Genomic DNA, 17,684 nt, shown 5'->3' on the forward strand with positions numbered 1-17,684 from the left:
TTTCTTTCCTTCACCCTCAGAATGCAGATGAGGTGCAAAGTGACTTCACTGTTGGAATGAAGAAGCTCCACCCAAGCTCAGTCAAATCTTAAGTCTGTTAAACCTCATCACTTAATCGTTTTCAAAGACACTCCTGCAGGTCTTTTACTCTCTAGAATGTCTTTTACTATAAAGATATCTACAGGGTTCTGAGTTAGATTAGTAAATTACAAGAAAGACAGAGTATCAAGCATATTTCTATACTGTGATTCAACTCCTAATATCAAAACTCCAGAATCAAAGGCATTTTCTATCATCCTATTAGCCACCTTAAAATTCTAAGAGTGCTCCAAAGGAATTAATATCCTTTGAAATTCTACAACAAAATTGATGGAAGCTTAAAAGGAACAAAGTCTGACCTGATTCGCTTCTGTTCTGTCAAGTCTCCTTCACTGACGAGCATAGCTGATAATAACCGGAGTGTGGAATTTGCAGATTTCGACTGGTTGTTTTTCATACCCAACAGCCAGCGTACCAAAAGTTTAATTGCTTGCACCTATCCAACACAAACAAGTCAACAATGAACTTACTTCCTAAAGTTGATTAGGTACGAAAACCTACTCCTGTCAAACTGAAATTTCCATAGACTCCTATTTATTAGAGCTGATACATTTTTAAAGGAACAGAATGAAGCAGTAAATATTTACAGAGTGAAGAAGGAAGTAGCAGTCTTTGTGACATCAGGACATTTCAACTATGGTTCAGTGTCTTCTCACAAGTGCATCTAGAGGATGCAGGATACTTGCTATATCATTAAAAATAAGAGCAACTAGATAAACATTTCTAGAATTGGCCATAATTAGATTCACAGTAAACAGCCTATAAAGATGAATGAATGAAATTCATTAGGGTTTCAATTTATTTCAAATCTGTTTACACTCAGTAGGAAGGAAAGCTGAAACTTTTGAATCTCTTAATTTTCTCAACATTCAGCATAATTAGCATTGGTAAGTGAAGACACCAAAATGCATAGTTTCTACCAGTTCTATAACTGTGTATATAATCTACGAAGCTCTAGAACACTGGATATTCTAAGGAGACTAATACAAAAGTACTCAAAAGGATCTATTCTAATACTCTCCATTGCACAACTTGACAAAAAGGAAATTTTTTATCTCAAATATACACATTATTACTGACAGCAGATGATTCACCTTTGCTAGTACTTCTGGAGAAACTTCTTCATCTGGAGACCACAACTTTCCATTTTTCTCACCTGTTGACTACAGACATTCATGTAAGATTACGAACTGGTTCAACCCATACAGAAAATGCAGAAGTAAAAATGGAAAAAAGTAATGGATTAAGCTTTCTTTCACATAAAGTTCTTTTATGATGAAATTATCACTGTGGTAGCCATTTAAAGAAGGTTCTTTTATTGACTCATTTAACAAAAAAGCTCTATTCCCCACAGAGTTAATAATAGGCAAATAGAATAGTTAAGAACTTACCAAAAAAAGAAAATCTTACCCTGTCATTCATTAGGAGATCTTTCACAATGAAATTTGCAACAACAGATTTCATTGGAGAAGCAAACTGGTCTGGTGCCAACATGGAAATATGACCCAATGAGACTAATGGAGTTATAAGTTGTTCTGGTACATCAGCATTCAAACTTCTACTAAGAGGCTGAGGAAGAAAAAAAAAAAAAAGTAAGTTCAAAATTCAACTATAGATAAATAAGCTAGCATGCCTAAAAATTGTTTATTTTACTGCTGGATTGCTGATGAATTTCAGAGTTTTTCCATAAGAATTAATAAAAGTTAGCAAATTAAAATGGAGAAGGAATGTGATTTCCTAATTAACGGAGTAACCAAAAATTTCACATGAGATAAGGGCAAAACAAATTTTATATTCTCTTCCTGTTTTAATGGTGAAACACATTCAAACTTGGGAGACAGGGAAAACTCTGACTCAATTCTATTTAGGAGTTGTGAAAACCTGAATCATAACTGCAAATGGCAGAAAATAATGGCAGGTAAAAAAACCTTGGAAACCACCAGGGACATTTCTATTCAGCAATCAGTATTTCCCTTCCAGGTAACAGTCACCAGGATAATTCCATGCTGCTGTATCACCCAGCACCCTTACACTGTATTCTGGTATTAGGGAGGGAACATGCACTCTCTCACAGAAGTCTAAGCAGAGATCAAAATCTGTAAGCTTAATTTAAGCTTTTCACACTTCTGAATTATGCATAGGTTCAAAGACAGACAAGATTAAGAACCTAAGACGTTTTACAAGTGCAGATTAATAATGTTATTATTTAAGAGATTACAATGAAAAGTAATAACCTCTCTGCTCTGTATAAGGTAGATGACTTTTTGCTTTACAACTTGTCTAAGCAAGCAGTAAGTGAGCAGTAAGCTAATGTCTGAGCTTACAGTCAAGTAGTTATTCTGCACTAACTTCCTCAGTGAGAAGGTGCTGTATGTGCAGAGGCCTTGAAGCATGGCAATGTAATACAGTTTGAAAGGAGAGGATGTTATCTCTCATTTAGTATCTGCTAAATGTGTCCTCATGGGATTTAGTATGGATCGTTCCAGTGTATTTAGCTTATTTTCCCATGTAGAAAAAAAAGGAATACCTCATCTATCAGACATCAGAATATTACAAAATCATGACTGTAAGACACAAACATTAATAATTTGCTATTGTAAAATTAATGACTTATCTCAACTACCATGCATCTGTAGGCTTCCTGACCTCATAAATTGTTATATGTTAATAAGCAGTATGAATTAATGTTAATTACTAGTATCAATTAAGAATAACAGAAACAAATTTTAAAAACAAACCAGCAAGACATACCTCAAAGATCTGTGCAAGTTGCACTTCTTTATTTGAAAATATAGCATGTATACAGTGAACAGCTTGTTTTGCCTGATGAGGAGTGCCTCTTTTTGCTTTCTGATGCAAAATCGGAATTAGTGTTCTGTAAACATTAAACAAAATATTTCAAAATGCAATTTGCAATGTACAAAAAATAAAGCTCTTCACCTATACAAATCTATCCTCATAGCCTTATAAATCAAGCATTCCTTTGAAGTCTGTTCAGGAAAGATCATAACCATAAAGTGAAAAGCAGGATGGAATTGTATTTAGCAATACTTGTTGAACATCTGACTGTACACAGTTAAGCAGAAAAAAGCCCACAGAGAAAAAAAAAAAAAATCAAACATGAAAGAAAATAATGATCAAAACGAGGCTGTTCAGGAAGCCAAATACAAGGTGGGGGGAACCCGACAGGTTCAGCCAGGTTAAACTCCTGGACTTCTCATCCAAGCTTGGAAGTGACAGGGCTGAAGAAAATTTATGAAAGCTAGGAATAACGGTTAAACATCAGTGTGTTCACAGGCCTTTACTGCTTTAACTTTGGTCTTTAATCGCAATGTATACTCAAGTGAACAACTGCTTTGTTCTGAGCTTTTGCCTTTGAATCCCCTGAAATCTATCAGCTGGTCAGAGGCCACTGAAGGAAAGAGCAGGGCAGAAGCCACTGGAGACCAGGTCGAGGTTGGTCAGACTGTTCGGTTCCACTCCCAAGAGTGCGCTGGAAGGTAGGCCTGCCCCTTGCGAGGTCATCGCCTGAAGTTTGCCACACAACTCACCCAGCGACTGACACAAGAAAATAAAATTGCCTAGGAAGCATCTGACACAGAAACATCTAAAAAAAAGTCCTTGCTTTCTCGAAAGGCTCAGTAACAATACAGCATTCAGTACATGGATTATTTAGCACCCAGCCTTCACTGACACATTCTACATAATCAAAATCAGCAGCAAGAGGTGGAAGAAGAGCTTGCAGGGTTGAAAGAATGAAGTCTCAAAAACCACACAAAACCCCAAACCAAACAAAAGATCCCCTAGAAAAACGTTAACAATATCCTAAAGTAGGAGAATATCTCTTCTCAAACCTGCTAAGATTCCACAGGTTGGATTAAATAAGAACCAAAATAGCAAAGAATTCAGTAAAACCTATAGTTAAAATAAGCTTCAATACCTAACCTACAGTTTTCATAGTGTAAGTACGTGCATATTAAAGGGCCCTTGCCAAGTGTTGGTGCATCAGTTACAAACCCTATCTCATCACACCCCAACTGACATAAATCTGCAAAAGGTGAAGCCTGACCTGTTTACATGGACCTTTACATATTTACATCTACAAGTTCACACATAGTCCATAGGCTCTCTTCAAGCATGGCCAATGCTCCCAGACTCTAGAGTCATAGGGCAGTCCTTGTCCATACCCTGGTGCACAAACTTATTCATTTTCCATATGAGGAAGAACTTGGGCTACTGCTGGGGAACACTACTTCAATGGGCAGCAGGCAGCCTGCACACACAAGCAGTTTAAAAAACCAACCAAACAAAAAACCAGGTCACTTGAAACTAACTGTCTTGGTGATTATATAAAATCTTTTTTTTATGATAAAGATTTCTGAATACCTGAAATCTGGAACATCTACTTGTCCTCAGACTTCTGTTTATTTGTGTCAGTGTAAACACTGACCTGGTTTTGGCTTTCAGAATATTAACCTGACTTGCTTGCAAACCTTGCCAAGGGCTAGACCTCCATTTTGCAGTTATATTTTTAAGTTATTTGAGACTGCCCAGACTATACTTCAGCAATACCTGGCTAAGGCACGAAGCCACAAGAAATGTCAGCAATACCAGGTCCTTTGACAGAAGATGATATACCCCAGCAATGCATAGTCTTGACTAAACTCTACTAAGGAACTATAGACAATTTGGACTATACTGGAAGAATGGGGATTGCTAGGCTTTTCCTTCTCTCCACCCCTACAAAGGTGTCTCATATGTCAGCTTGTAACATCTTTCTTTTGCCCCAAATCTGATTCAAATCCATAAGAATCACTGAAGAATCACTGAGAACTTAAGGTATATGTTGCTATGCATTTTAGCCTGGTAATACCCGAAATGCTATTTCAATAGATGAGAACTTGAAAACTGTGCTTTATAATCTGGATTAGTTAGTAACTAACAGGCTAATTTTAAGGTTTTAGATGTTACCCACAAGGTTTTAAATAGTCTGTGAATACCTATTAGATTATGCAGCTTTAATCAGCAGTTAAAGCATGATTGCATAATGACGACTTATAGACAGCCAATTATTCTTTGTTAGAAATTCATGCCTGCTTTTGGATCTTGTTTCCCAACTTGTTTCATAACAAACAGAGCTGTTAACCACCAGAGATTATATTTTCGTTCCTTACAAAGATAGAAAAATTGTGTGAAGGATAGATACGAGTAGAAACCATGCCAAGGAATTACATCTTCGCCATATATTTACTGTTGCTTATTTTGTAACCTGGGAAACATGCTAAATGTTGGTTTTAATGTGTCTATTATAAGAAGATTTTTAAAAAAGCACCCAACATCTTCAATAAATACACAAAAATTGTGAGAATGCAGAATTTAAAAATTAAGAGACAGAGACAGTAAGGTAGTGAAGGAATACAAAATGATGGAAAAGAAGATGTTCATATTTACAAGACTATAAAGTAATTTTAAGGGCAACATATTAAATAAGCTATAAAGAGGCAGAATTCCACTTATGAAAAGCAGCATGTAAAGAAATACACTCACGATCTTATCTGTGGCAGGTCTGTTTCTATTTTGTGACCCGTGTTTCTGAAAATCTGTATGGCTGCCTCAGCTACCTTATCATCTTCCATCCTGAGGCACTGCAGCAGAGACTCATAGGTCTCCGCAGAGTGGAACGAGGTAGGATGTGTAAAGGACAGAACCTGTAGACACACATTAAAACAAAGGTATATTTATCCATGGTAAATGAATCAGCAGAAAAACAAAATTATGGCTGTTTATGAGCATTACCATCAACATAAATAACTATTACATGCTCATATGAGATTATTACATTCAATAACTGCATTTTGGAGAAGCTGATACAGGCATTTTCAAATAAATTAATCTATGCTTTGTTCTTCAGGTCCTCCTCTCCTCCAAATACTTCATAAGATATGACTTTATTTGAATATGTAAATAGATTAAAATGAACACTTATTCAAGAGTATTAATTTATATTCCAATCTACTTAAGAACACTTTTTTCAATTTAATTTAAATGAACTGAAATCTTAATTTCTCTAGAATCTATAGTCCCTGAGCAGAAAAGAAATCAAGAAGGTTAAGATATCTACAAAAAAACCCATAGATTACTGTCCTTTTAATCTACAGCTAATGAAATATAACACATTCTGTTAAATAGGAGAAATGTCAAATAAGAAACTAAGCATGCAGGGATTCAAGGCAGGACAAGAGAGTACAAAAAGTTATCCCAAAGCAAAACTATATTAAGTATAGTAAAGTTCAGATAACATAACATAAGGAGAACAATGAAAAGTTGCATGTATTTTGTGTATTCTTTGGATTTATCTTATCTTGGTTTCTTTGATTAGAGTTCCCTACTCGCATGAGTATCAAAGTGTGAAATAATATTCTCAAAGACATCCATGTCACAGCAACATCATCTTCAACCTTGGCAGATTTCTTTACTGAGCTACATTAAAAAACAGACAGTACTTCCTTGCATACTTCTGTATCAGTATTTCTACAATAGTTGCCATTAACAGATTTAGTGTGATGTCTCCACAAACTCCACCTCATTCATTCACACTTCTGAAAAGTCTCACTTCAATTATGTAACCTTCTTATCTGTTCCCTCCTATATTTTATACTGCCCTTTGTAACATGTTGAAAATAAAGTCTCATTAGTGAGCTGCCAAATCCATCACAGATGTTTTCCAAATACTTCAAATCCTTCTTTCTCCCCCAGCCATTTCTCATCACCACTGAGAGCACAAGTTCCTCCATCCCCTTTTTTCCCCTTTACATATACTTGGCTCTTGAGTTTATTGCTTGCTTTCCTTCCAGTATCACACAGGCCCCAAAGAACATGCCCCTCCCAATCTCCCTATTTCTCTTCCTCTCACTTTACCTCTGCACCTTCTTCTGTATGACTTCCCTAAGCAGAAACCAATTTCTACTTTAATGTGCATATTTCAACTCTTGGCACCCTTTTCAAAGCATACTTCTTCCAAAACCCCATCTCTCTCATTATTCTTTTCCCAAGTGAGTATTAATAACCAAACACTTTCATACATTAAAAAAGTAATTATCTAAATAATAAATATTAAAACCATGCTAATATTAATTCGTTACTCATACCATTTTTGTCCCTTCCATTACAAACTATAGCTGCATTAACGTAGATTACCTTGAGAAGTTCAAGTCCTGCACGAATAGCAGTATCAGGACTTACACCCTCCTCTTCATCATCAGCTGTCCCCTCTATGGATTTATTCATTAGTTTTACTAGTGCACTGAAATAAGAGATACAAAAAGAAAAAAGCAAATAAACATGACAATGTACAATGTTAAAGGCTGGAGATATCAGCAAGATTACTTGCTTTTGACAATAAATAAAGGGAAGGCAATAGTCCATTGAGGGAGGAGGTTTTGTGGTGTTTGGTTTTTGGTTTTTTTGTTTTGCTTTTTAAAATCAAGCTATTCCATTATTCCTTTTCTTTCTGACTTAGCTTTCTGCAAAATTAATTATTTAGGAAAAAAAGAAAAAAAAAATCAAAAAACCCCACCATGTTGGCGGCATTCAGATCAACACATAGCTGCATGAGTTTCAGAATGTAATTAGGTTGCCAGACGAGTCTCAAAAGAAATCCAAACATTCTCTTACACAATCCCACAAAAGCTAATTAATTCAACTGCTATATGGAAGACTGTGTTGCAGTTAACTATGTGAAAATAATGATCATCATTTTCACCCTAAGCCGCACAAACAGCAGTTTCACCAGGAACCACTACTATATTTTTAAAAATCATTTACAGATAGCGCTGCAAAGTAGCAGCAAAAACCAAAAAAAACCAAAACAAAATCAAATCACATTCTCTAGGCTGCTAGAAATGAAGAGATCTACGTAGCTGTTTTTTTTTTTAAAAAGCATGTTTACTGCTAGAATAGATTAATCTAAATTCCAAGAAAATCCCCCCCCCCCTTTTTTTGGTGTCATTTAAATCATGTTTATAATCATTCATGAATTAATATGATCTTTCAAACTTACCTAATGGCTTCTGAGTCAATATGTACAGGGGCAATTCTTTCCAAAAGAAATTTGACCATTTCCAGAAAAGGATTTGTTGGCTGCTTAGGATTTGCAAGTTTCCGGGCTATCTCTCTCTACAAGAAAGTTGGATACAAACAAGAATTATATTCATTTTACTTACTACTTAAGCATGTTGATAGGCTGAATATAGCCTTGTTTTAACCACAGAGGTTGTCTATATAATTAGTGAAATGTATTTTATGGGAGGCTGTTGTTATCTCCAAATCTTTCTTTATCACATTATACTGAAAGCAGACATAACTTTACCAAACTATTTAAATGTAAGATGTATTTAGGTTTCTAGTGAGGGTTCTTCAGATTTTCTTAAGGAATTACAGGCCAGATCCAAAATGGAATCAAAGGAGAGCAAGTGCAATGTAGAGAGAATTTGAATACCTATGTTGACAAGAGTAATCCATAAATCTGTAGGTAACCCTGTTGTATGTGTGAGATTTCATAAGCTCAACAAAAAAAAATTGCACTAAAAGCTACACTACTGCAGGTGTGCAGAAGCACTACATTACCTTGGCTACAACAGATGTTCAGACCCTATGCACTTGCCTATGAATGTTTTGAATCCAAAAATCTGTTTTTCCCCTCTGAATGCCCCAAATGTCAAGAACATGAAATTCAGCTGCGAACCCAGCAGAAGGTGGATAAGAAAACACTTTTCATTTTGAACAGAAGTCTAAAAATCTCTCAAAGAAATGACTTCTTGACTTTCCTTCTCCTAAAGGGTTGGATGCTGCAGATCCTAGAAACTAAGAAATTGTTTTGTTATGCTAAATTATCTTCATGAAGAGGGAGGAAACCTTCCTCTTGAAACTGCATCACTGCATTCCCAAAGTGCAAAATTTACTAGTTTGGAAGGAGATATCAAATGGCTAGGACATAATTCTGAAGGTCATTCTGTTCTCTTCCTTGACAGTTTCAGAGCCATTAGACAAAACCCAAGAAATCTATGTTTGTTTATTGATACTCTCTATTGTGATTTCTGTCAATGAAATTGCTTAATTTATTTTGGGACCATAATGAAAAAAAACAACCCTGTGATTATTAGCACAATCTGTAAATCTCTGGAAAAGTCCGATTTAATATTAAGGTGTGTATTTTCATCAAAGAGGTTAACTAGATGAGAGAGAGAGAGAAAGACTTATCTCAAAATAACCTTCTAGGAAGGAAAATAAATGAATAATATGCAGGTGGTATAATATTTGGCTTGCTGGTACTCAGAACAAGTTTCATCAGTGTCAGAAGACAGTTTAGGAACCTAACCATCAAAGAGACACTTGAGGTAAAATATTAAAAATAATCAAATTAGTCTTTTAGACTTTATGCTTGATGCTGATAATCCCAGGAAGGAATAAAGGAACAAATGTTTTCTTAGGATGCAAGATGATAATCATAAATTATATTTTCCATAGTCTCTATAGGTTAACCAAAAAAGTATTTTATGAAAATTGGAAATATATACAAATCATGTTAAGGTACCAAAAGACACCATTAACTTTGAATAACTGTTTTAAGCACAAATATTTAAAGTATAAAAGTTTGCTTTTCCATTTCCTTACCACACAGACATCTGCCTGTTTACAAGAACACGTAGGGCTAATTAACAGTTCAAGCTGGGACCGAAGTTTCTCATCGTCACCCAGAACCTGGTTGAATTTCTTCACAAAATCTTGTGCTTTTCCAGGATCTGGAAGGTTTTCTGTATGATTAAACACAATTTAACATAAGATAAATTTGCCACTTCAGTATGCCAAGTTTCACAGAAGTACAATTTCCAGAAACTCCGTAATAACAGTTTATAGAACTTATTAGCACTTACTTGCTATGGTCATCAGCTTTCCAAACATGGCAGCGCTGTTTGCTTCTGACTGAGGACAACAGCAAAAACAAACAAACAAATCAGTGATATCTCCTTTATAAAATATACCTTTAAGCTGATCTGTTAGTTCTTTTGCAGCACTTAAAAACATAAGATCCCAGAGTAGAATTAAGAATAAAGACTAGAATAGTATAACAGTATCATTAGCAGCTACTAGACACAGAAAAAGGGGGGAAAAAAATCTTCTTGCAATATCAAAGAACTGGAAAAATTCACTAATTCACACAGTATATCAAAACCAGTTGTTGCAAAAAGACCTCAAAAAGACCCCAAATAAACAATTCCCCTAAGCCCATTTTATGTTATAAAATGTGAAACAAAAAAGGTCTGTCAAAAGCAGACAAAAAACTTGGATTTATATTTTTTTTTACTTTTTCCAAAATTATTGACCAGTAATATAAAATAATGGTAAACATAAGGAGGCCATATACCTTTAAGCATTACTGGAAGCAGCTTTACTTAATGAGAATGTAACATTGTCTACATATGGAAATCAACAGAATAATAAAGTAACATTGAATAACTACTATAGTATTAAAAAAACCCAGTAAATTAGTCTAACAGGTCCACTGAATAAACTATTAATATTTTCAAAACCGTACAGTGGGCTGCTTATGCAAGTCTAGTAATTCTCGTACGTGACTCCTTAGCATGTTCTGACACTTCCACATCTCGTTCAGTGCTCTGCAAAAGTGCAAAACCAGAAAAGAAAAGCTTACCAATTTGTTCACGACGAGAACATGCTGGATGTATTAGTAAACAAGATTGTTCATTTATTTATCTTACAAATGCAACACCTGCTAGGTACAATCAAAACCTAACAAGTATTAAAAATAACCATTCCAAACAAGGTGGAACTGATTTTCTTTTTTTACAGAATATCACATCTCATTATTCTACTTGGAATAATTTCACATATGCAGGACAACCACAGTATGTCTTACAACCACCCAAATTATCTTGAAAAGAACTTTTTCAAAATAAGAAACGGGCCACTATCCACCAGCATTCAGTTATAGGGATCTTCATCATGGACCCTAATATAGGGCAAATCTAGAAGTCATTACTTGTGCATTTGTAACTCTGCATTGTTCTCACTGGATGAAAACAAATGGATAAAACCATTTTTCTCAAATATCAAGGTATCTTTCTGTCTACTGAACACATAGAGTTTGTATACAAAAAGGAAATGTTTGAAATACTACTTGCAAATAACGCTAAGTGTCAATTACTTATATTTTTATGTAAAACCTGATAATACAAGTAAGACAATACAGATGTTGGAAAAGCCTGAGAAAGCAAGTTTTTGCTGAATACAAGCTATACTCACTTGACAGCATTTGGATCCAAGCTAGCATACAAATAGTACAAGCACTTCATTCGCTCTTCTGTTTCCAAATTGTGTGGAACGAGATACTGAGCAAAGATTTTCTCTACCAGTAATCTGCAGGAAAAGAAGAGAGAAAAACTGTGCATTTCCAAAAGTGGTGATACCTTTCGGACAAGCTGAAAGAACATGAAATATCGGAAGTGACTGAAACTAGATTTTTCAACAGAGAAGAAAAAAAGTGGTGGTCTTTTTTTCTCATCTGTAAAGGTCCCTTCAACTGTTAATAGATTAGCAAGAACTGCTTCTTGAGAGCTTTTCCATGTTCTTTCAGTTTCACCTCTAAGAGGGAAAAATTGCTTTACTTGTCACCACCCAAATCCTCCTTTTTCTATAGGCTCTGAGAATTTCCCTTTGTTCACTCTCTTACATAAAAGAAAGGGATACAAACAGTAAAAAGCCCAAATAAAGGAGAAAGAACACAAGAATATAACTCAAGGGGAAGGAAAAGTAAAAATCTGAAGTCTCCTCAAGGGGAAGGTTAAGATAAAACTGTAGTATTTGAGAAAAAGAAAAACATTTGAAAATACTATTTTTTCTAATACAGAAGCTAAAAAGCAGCATTAAAAAGGTGGAGACAAAGGAACCCCAAAACATATACAAGAAAGGAGCAAAAGGGAAACCAAGCGAGAGCAAACCAAACCATCAAAACCATTCTCCAATTATCTTTTTTAAAAACAATAATATATATTTAAGGTTTTAGATAAAATACAAATTCGAACTACAAAATATGACTGTACAATTCATCTAATTATAGCCCCCCAAATGAAAGAACATTCAGACATTTAATCCATAGCAATAAGAGCTGTGCACAATGTTCAGCTATACAATTTGATGTTTATGAAAAAATATTTTGTGTGTTTGAAATTACAAACTTTTTTACTCCGATTCCTAGTAAGTACTGCAGGAATGCCTTGTAAAAAGAGCACAGAAGGCAGTGCACATCAAACACACCGTATTTCTGCTCAAAGAAAATTCCAAGAGGCATGATGGCAAGGCAGAGAAACAAAAGGATGATCATGAATATGAACACTACTATCTCAAAGCACCCTGTTAATATTAAAGAAAACCTGGCTGTCGCCCTTGAAATGTACATTTTACTACTGATGACTCCAAGAACTAAATTATTTGGGGAACAGGATCTTCAGATCTCAGGAGACTTCATCTCTGTTCAACATACTAGGAGACTGGAGGTTATCAGAGTTATCTTACTAATTTGTGAACATTGCTCTTAGTGCGTGTCTGTACAAATACATGTTCTAGAAGCTGTCATTACAAATGGTGAGACTGTATCACATCTGCCCAGGTCCATGTCAGTTAGGGCAAAGATTTACAAATAGGCACTAGGTCTGGGACATACTTTTCTCCTGTCAGGAAAGTCATTAGCTAGCACATCAAGAGCAGGTAGGAGGGCAGTGTTTAAGATGTGATCATTTTACTCCATTCCCTATACATCTGTTGTAAAGCAAAGAAGCTCAGAGTACATGGGTGATAAGCAGTTCTTAACAGTTAGTAGTTCTCAGTCTTGAGAAGACATGCACATCAACAGTCAAGTAACATCAAAAACATTATCAAGTGACTGCGTTAAGGATGTGTAGAGAAAATTTGTTCTATTCCACTTCACGCCTGAGTACTGTGTGATACTGTGCTATTATCTTTTCAAAGAACTAGCGTTATTCCATGCACACAATGGAAAATACTCCAAGGCTCAGACAGCTGTTCACTGTTAGTTTTTATCCTCCTCCCTCATTATGCAAGGAAAACAGGCAGAGTTGGCTAATTCTGACATATGTTTGTGTGTTGAAAGGATTGGATGGACTCTGTCAAAAGATTGTATCATTTCTACAGCTCTTCAGGTGCTAAAAGTACTAACTTTCTAATTCTGACAATGATAATATTGAAATGCATTTAATCCTCCACTATGAGATGGGGAAACCAACCCAATGGTATGACTGAGCAAGAACTTCATTGTCGGCCTTAAAAACTGGAATTGGGATTTAAATTCAGGGTACCAAACTGAACTAGAGGAACACTGAAAAATCAAACCACCGATCTTTCAGTGCGCATACCCAGAAAACAAACAGCATACAATCCATGCACACTCATGAAAAGACCAGTTTCAATGGCTTAATCAGACTTTCAGAAGAAATCACGTCAGAGAAACAAACTCAGCTTTGATGATACAGTCTTTCCTTAAAATTCCTTGCCTCATTTCCCTGACAGTGTTCTGCATTTCCCATGAGCAGGAATATTGAAAACATCTGTCCCATTCATTATGGAACTTTGATTCATTCCCTGCTCACTATCAAACCTGTGTATTGACAGCGAGACATTAACATGCCAGAAAAAACACAAACAAACCTCTCAATGCAAATTAAAGCATATTTGATGCATATATGTATGCAGAATTAGCTTTGTAACTATGTGGAGATTTCCTAATTTTTCACTAGTTGATCCTTCTATCTCAGCAGACTTTCAGTGCAATTTCTCTGTGTACAATCTCATAACCACATATTTCCCTGTGTTTTTTTTTTTAAAAAGGCGGCAACTGACCAAATTGTAACTCTGGCCCACTTATGACCAGCCAGATGAACAAAGTGAGAGCCTTCACCACTGCAGTGGTACGAGTTCACTATCATAACTGGCAACTGAAGGATGCTGTTAGCCCATTCAGACTAGCCACTAAGGGCACGAAATAGAGTGAGGTAGCAGACCGTATAAGCAAGATGCTGAGAAACTCTGCAAAGAAATGGCTGATTTCCAGGTCTGCTGTATTAAAAATCTAGGTTGAAATTGTATCTTTGTGTGATCTCATAGTTTGGCTTTCCTTGTGAAAGACAAGGAATTAATAGTGAGCGCTGAAAACTATCTTCCAAAACCTTGGCCAAAATACTTTTCTCTAAGCCAAAATCGTATTTCAAAAATCAAAGGGACTGAGTGACAAAACAGGGAAGACTAGTCAGCAGTGGAAGCATCCCTGATATTTCTTCAGCTTTTGTTCTACTTAAGGACTCTGTTTCTACATAGCATACCAAAAGGAGATATCTGCGCATGTACTGTGGTGCGTACATGTACGATGCTCACAGATCATGGATTTTAATATGCCAGCCCCCTAGAAAGTAGTAAGGCAAACAAGAACTGGGTATAGTAAATGCAAAATTTGACAATTTTTTTCTGGGCAGTGGTTAGTTAATGACAATCTACTATCATCACAGATCTAGTCCCATCAGTAAATAGAATGAATACATGAACAGATAATGCAACCATCCTCAATATCTTAGTACGTGCCTTAATGATTACTAATTAAATACATCATACTTAAACCCACAAATATAGAATGAGATATAACAGCTTTCTCAGGATAAGCACATATTTTCAGGGTATCTCTTATCACTATACAATTAAAATTAGGAAGGCTTAGGTTGACTCACTTGTCATCAATGCTATTTTGATAATATATGTGCAAAAGTTTATCCTTTATCCAGCTCACTTTCTCTGCAGCATCTTTTCCAGCCTCGGCATGAAGACAATACTTCTTGTATAGCTGGGCAAGACCCATCATAGCTTCTTTTCTTACTCGCCACTTGAGGGGAAAGAAATTAAAAGGAGGTCAGGAAGTGGTTTTGGTAAATAAATATCAAACATATACAAAATACAGTAAAGATGTAGAAGTGTGAAAGACAAAATGGCCACATTCTGACCTCCTACATTTAGACACTTCAAAAGCTGAAAAATGCTGTTTAGAGCCTCTAAATGAGAATCTGTAAAGCCTACATAAGGGGTTTCTTCTGTGTACTATGCAGATTAACTATTGTATGTACAGAGGAATCCAGTACTCCTCTGTGCTGAGCAAAGACAATCTAGAAGCTACTCAGTATAAAAAAAATAAAAAATTAAGTGCAGCTTAACACGTATGCCTGAATAAGTGCCTTCTTGAGCCAAGATTTCAAAGACTTCTCTGTTCGGAGACAAGTATGAATCAGAGGTGGTAGCCTTCTTTCCCCCCATAGTATTACACTGTCTTATAGCACACGTGTCTAGAAATGGGAGATCCAGGCCTAGCTAAACCTGCTATGGCTTGAACTCTTAGGCCACTTTCCAGGACAGTGGGAGAGGTCCTTTTTGCTGAAGCCTCAAAGTAATTGCTGCAAGACTCCAGCAATCCAGGAAAAGCCAGACTAAGTATCCACAGATGGAGTTCCTGGGTTCTCATCCTTGCTTTTGGTGGCCACTACTTTTATCCCCTCATGTAAACAGGAAATGTCCCATTGTTAAACACTTGAACAAACAAGAGCCATAAGCTCTCCTATGCTGCCTTGTGGAAGGATTAATACCAGAACAGACTGAGGATTAATTTAGAGAGAATAGTGTCTCCCACTGAATGATTTACAGGGAAAGCCTCAGAAGAAACTCGTTTTCCCTCACCATTTAAAAGAAATGCATGAAATTCAAACAGAAAGAGAGAATTTCTTGCAGAACACACTAGAGATCAATTCTGGCCTTGAACTCCAAGGACTAACAATGCTCAAACCATTTCACCCTATCAAGTATAAATGTAGACACTATCATTCACACTGTGCATAACTTCTTCAATCTTGTTAAACTGAGGGCTTGTTTTAATAACACTGAGATATTGCACATTTAATTTCTTAATAGTTTTACTGAGTGACTTGCTTTTCTTGAAGGGCAAATAAAAGAAAAATCTTGAAGATAATATGGCTTATGTCAGCACAACAGCCTTAGATACCACTAGCTGTCACCATAAGTTATATCAAGAAGATATAATGGGAAAAAATTGTATTTTGTTACATATTTCTTAAATATTAGAACCACAAGTAACAGGTCAAGGTAGTAATGACTTTGACAGTATATAGTATAATACTTTGATTTCACGAAAGAGAAAAATTTTAGATATAAATAGACATTATCATTTAACTTCTCTGCAGGAATTTGTTCACACCCATTGTGATCTAAAAACATTTTAAAGGAAATAAAGCTCTGAAAGAGAAACATTTTCAGAAAAGTATCAGTATTTTTCTGCATTCAAATAGACTCTTCCAATGCAAGTGATAGCTTCATCAGATCTCCTATATGAAACAGGAAAGACAGCAAAACTATTGTCAGAAAACAGCAGAGAAGGATTGCAAGAAATGATTCTAGAAAATTTAAGCCTCAAATGAAAGCAGAGTACTCAACAAGGGGTTATAAGGAAAGGAGGTTTGGATTGTCAATAGATCTTTGATCACTGAAATTACTGTAGAGAGTGCAAGTCAGAGCATGCAGAAAGGCAGTTTCAGGCAGAAGATGGGAGGCACTGGACAGAATTCCTTAGAGAATGCTTTGAGACAACATGGAAGCAAGACACTGAACAGGACATATGGGGGGGGTGGGGGGGGAAGGGGGGAAGAGTAAGATGCTACTGAGAGTTAAAGCTCAAACAGCATACAGTAGGGTAAAAGATGAAGGCAAGTGAAAATAACGGGTAACGTAATAATCAAAGGGAACAGATCAATGAACACAGCTAACAGAATCAGAATTACTACTCTGTCAAAATTCTTTTGAATTTTGAATCAGTCTTAGCTTCCTTGGTTAACCAGCATAATTAAACTCCTTCACTGAAGACTGCTGTGCTGAGTTAAGAAAAATCTGTTATTGAAAGTTCAAGACAATCCCTTACCTGTTGGAATAGCTAACCTATTGCTTCCATAGAGTTAAGAATATTAAAATCTTAAAATCTTTCTCCTTCATCTGGAAAAAGCCAAAATCTTTTTTAGTACACACAGAGAAGGAGTTAAAACTAACACATGCAGAAAAATGCATAAAGAGAAATAGAAAATGAGAGTGTGTTCCTATGGCTCCTCATTTTATAGCTTTTGACTTCAAGCTGATGATGCGGAAGTCTGTTCTCACAAAGCAACTAAGTCTCTAGACCACAAAGGCTGTTGGGAAAAATGGGAACAGAAGTCAGCTATGAAAACTCTAACTTTTCAGGTTCTTAAGGTTACTCCAGTATTAAGGAAAAGTACCTGAAGCTTTTTAAAAAAAATTTTTTTTTTTTTTAAAAATATCTCCTGAAACTAATGATTCTGAAAAGTGAAGACACTGGAAAGATCCTGGAGACAGTGCTGCAATGGAAAATTCCTTGGAACAATTCATACCAAAGACTGGATTCCAGTTTTTGGGAAGCATCTGTTCCCAGAATTACT

At 35.8% G+C, this 17,684-nt stretch overlaps 1 protein-coding gene across 3 annotated transcripts in view; it reads right to left on the reverse strand.

Moving 5' to 3' along the window:
- Positions 1-17,684, reverse strand: part of PDS5A (PDS5 cohesin associated factor A) — an 84,860-nt gene that overhangs the window by 19,131 nt on the left and 48,045 nt on the right. For all 3 annotated transcript variants that reach the window (XM_054825607.1, XM_054825608.1, XM_054825609.1), the window contains exons 12-23: positions 14,910-15,061; positions 11,422-11,535; positions 10,694-10,775; positions 10,032-10,080; positions 9,772-9,911; positions 8,159-8,274; positions 7,297-7,402; positions 5,647-5,807; positions 2,851-2,974; positions 1,510-1,668; positions 1,194-1,262; positions 399-535 (exon numbers count right to left, since the gene is read on the reverse strand). In XM_054825607.1, coding sequence (XP_054681582.1) covers positions 399-535; positions 1,194-1,262; positions 1,510-1,668; positions 2,851-2,974; positions 5,647-5,807; positions 7,297-7,402; positions 8,159-8,274; positions 9,772-9,911; positions 10,032-10,080; positions 10,694-10,775; positions 11,422-11,535; positions 14,910-15,061 — 1,409 coding nt within the window. The remainder of the gene's footprint in view (positions 1-398; positions 536-1,193; positions 1,263-1,509; positions 1,669-2,850; positions 2,975-5,646; positions 5,808-7,296; positions 7,403-8,158; positions 8,275-9,771; positions 9,912-10,031; positions 10,081-10,693; positions 10,776-11,421; positions 11,536-14,909; positions 15,062-17,684) is intronic.

Source organism: Grus americana, chromosome 4, assembly GCF_028858705.1.
Source record: "Grus americana isolate bGruAme1 chromosome 4, bGruAme1.mat, whole genome shotgun sequence".
Classification (NCBI taxonomy): Eukaryota; Metazoa; Chordata; class Aves; order Gruiformes; family Gruidae; genus Grus; species Grus americana.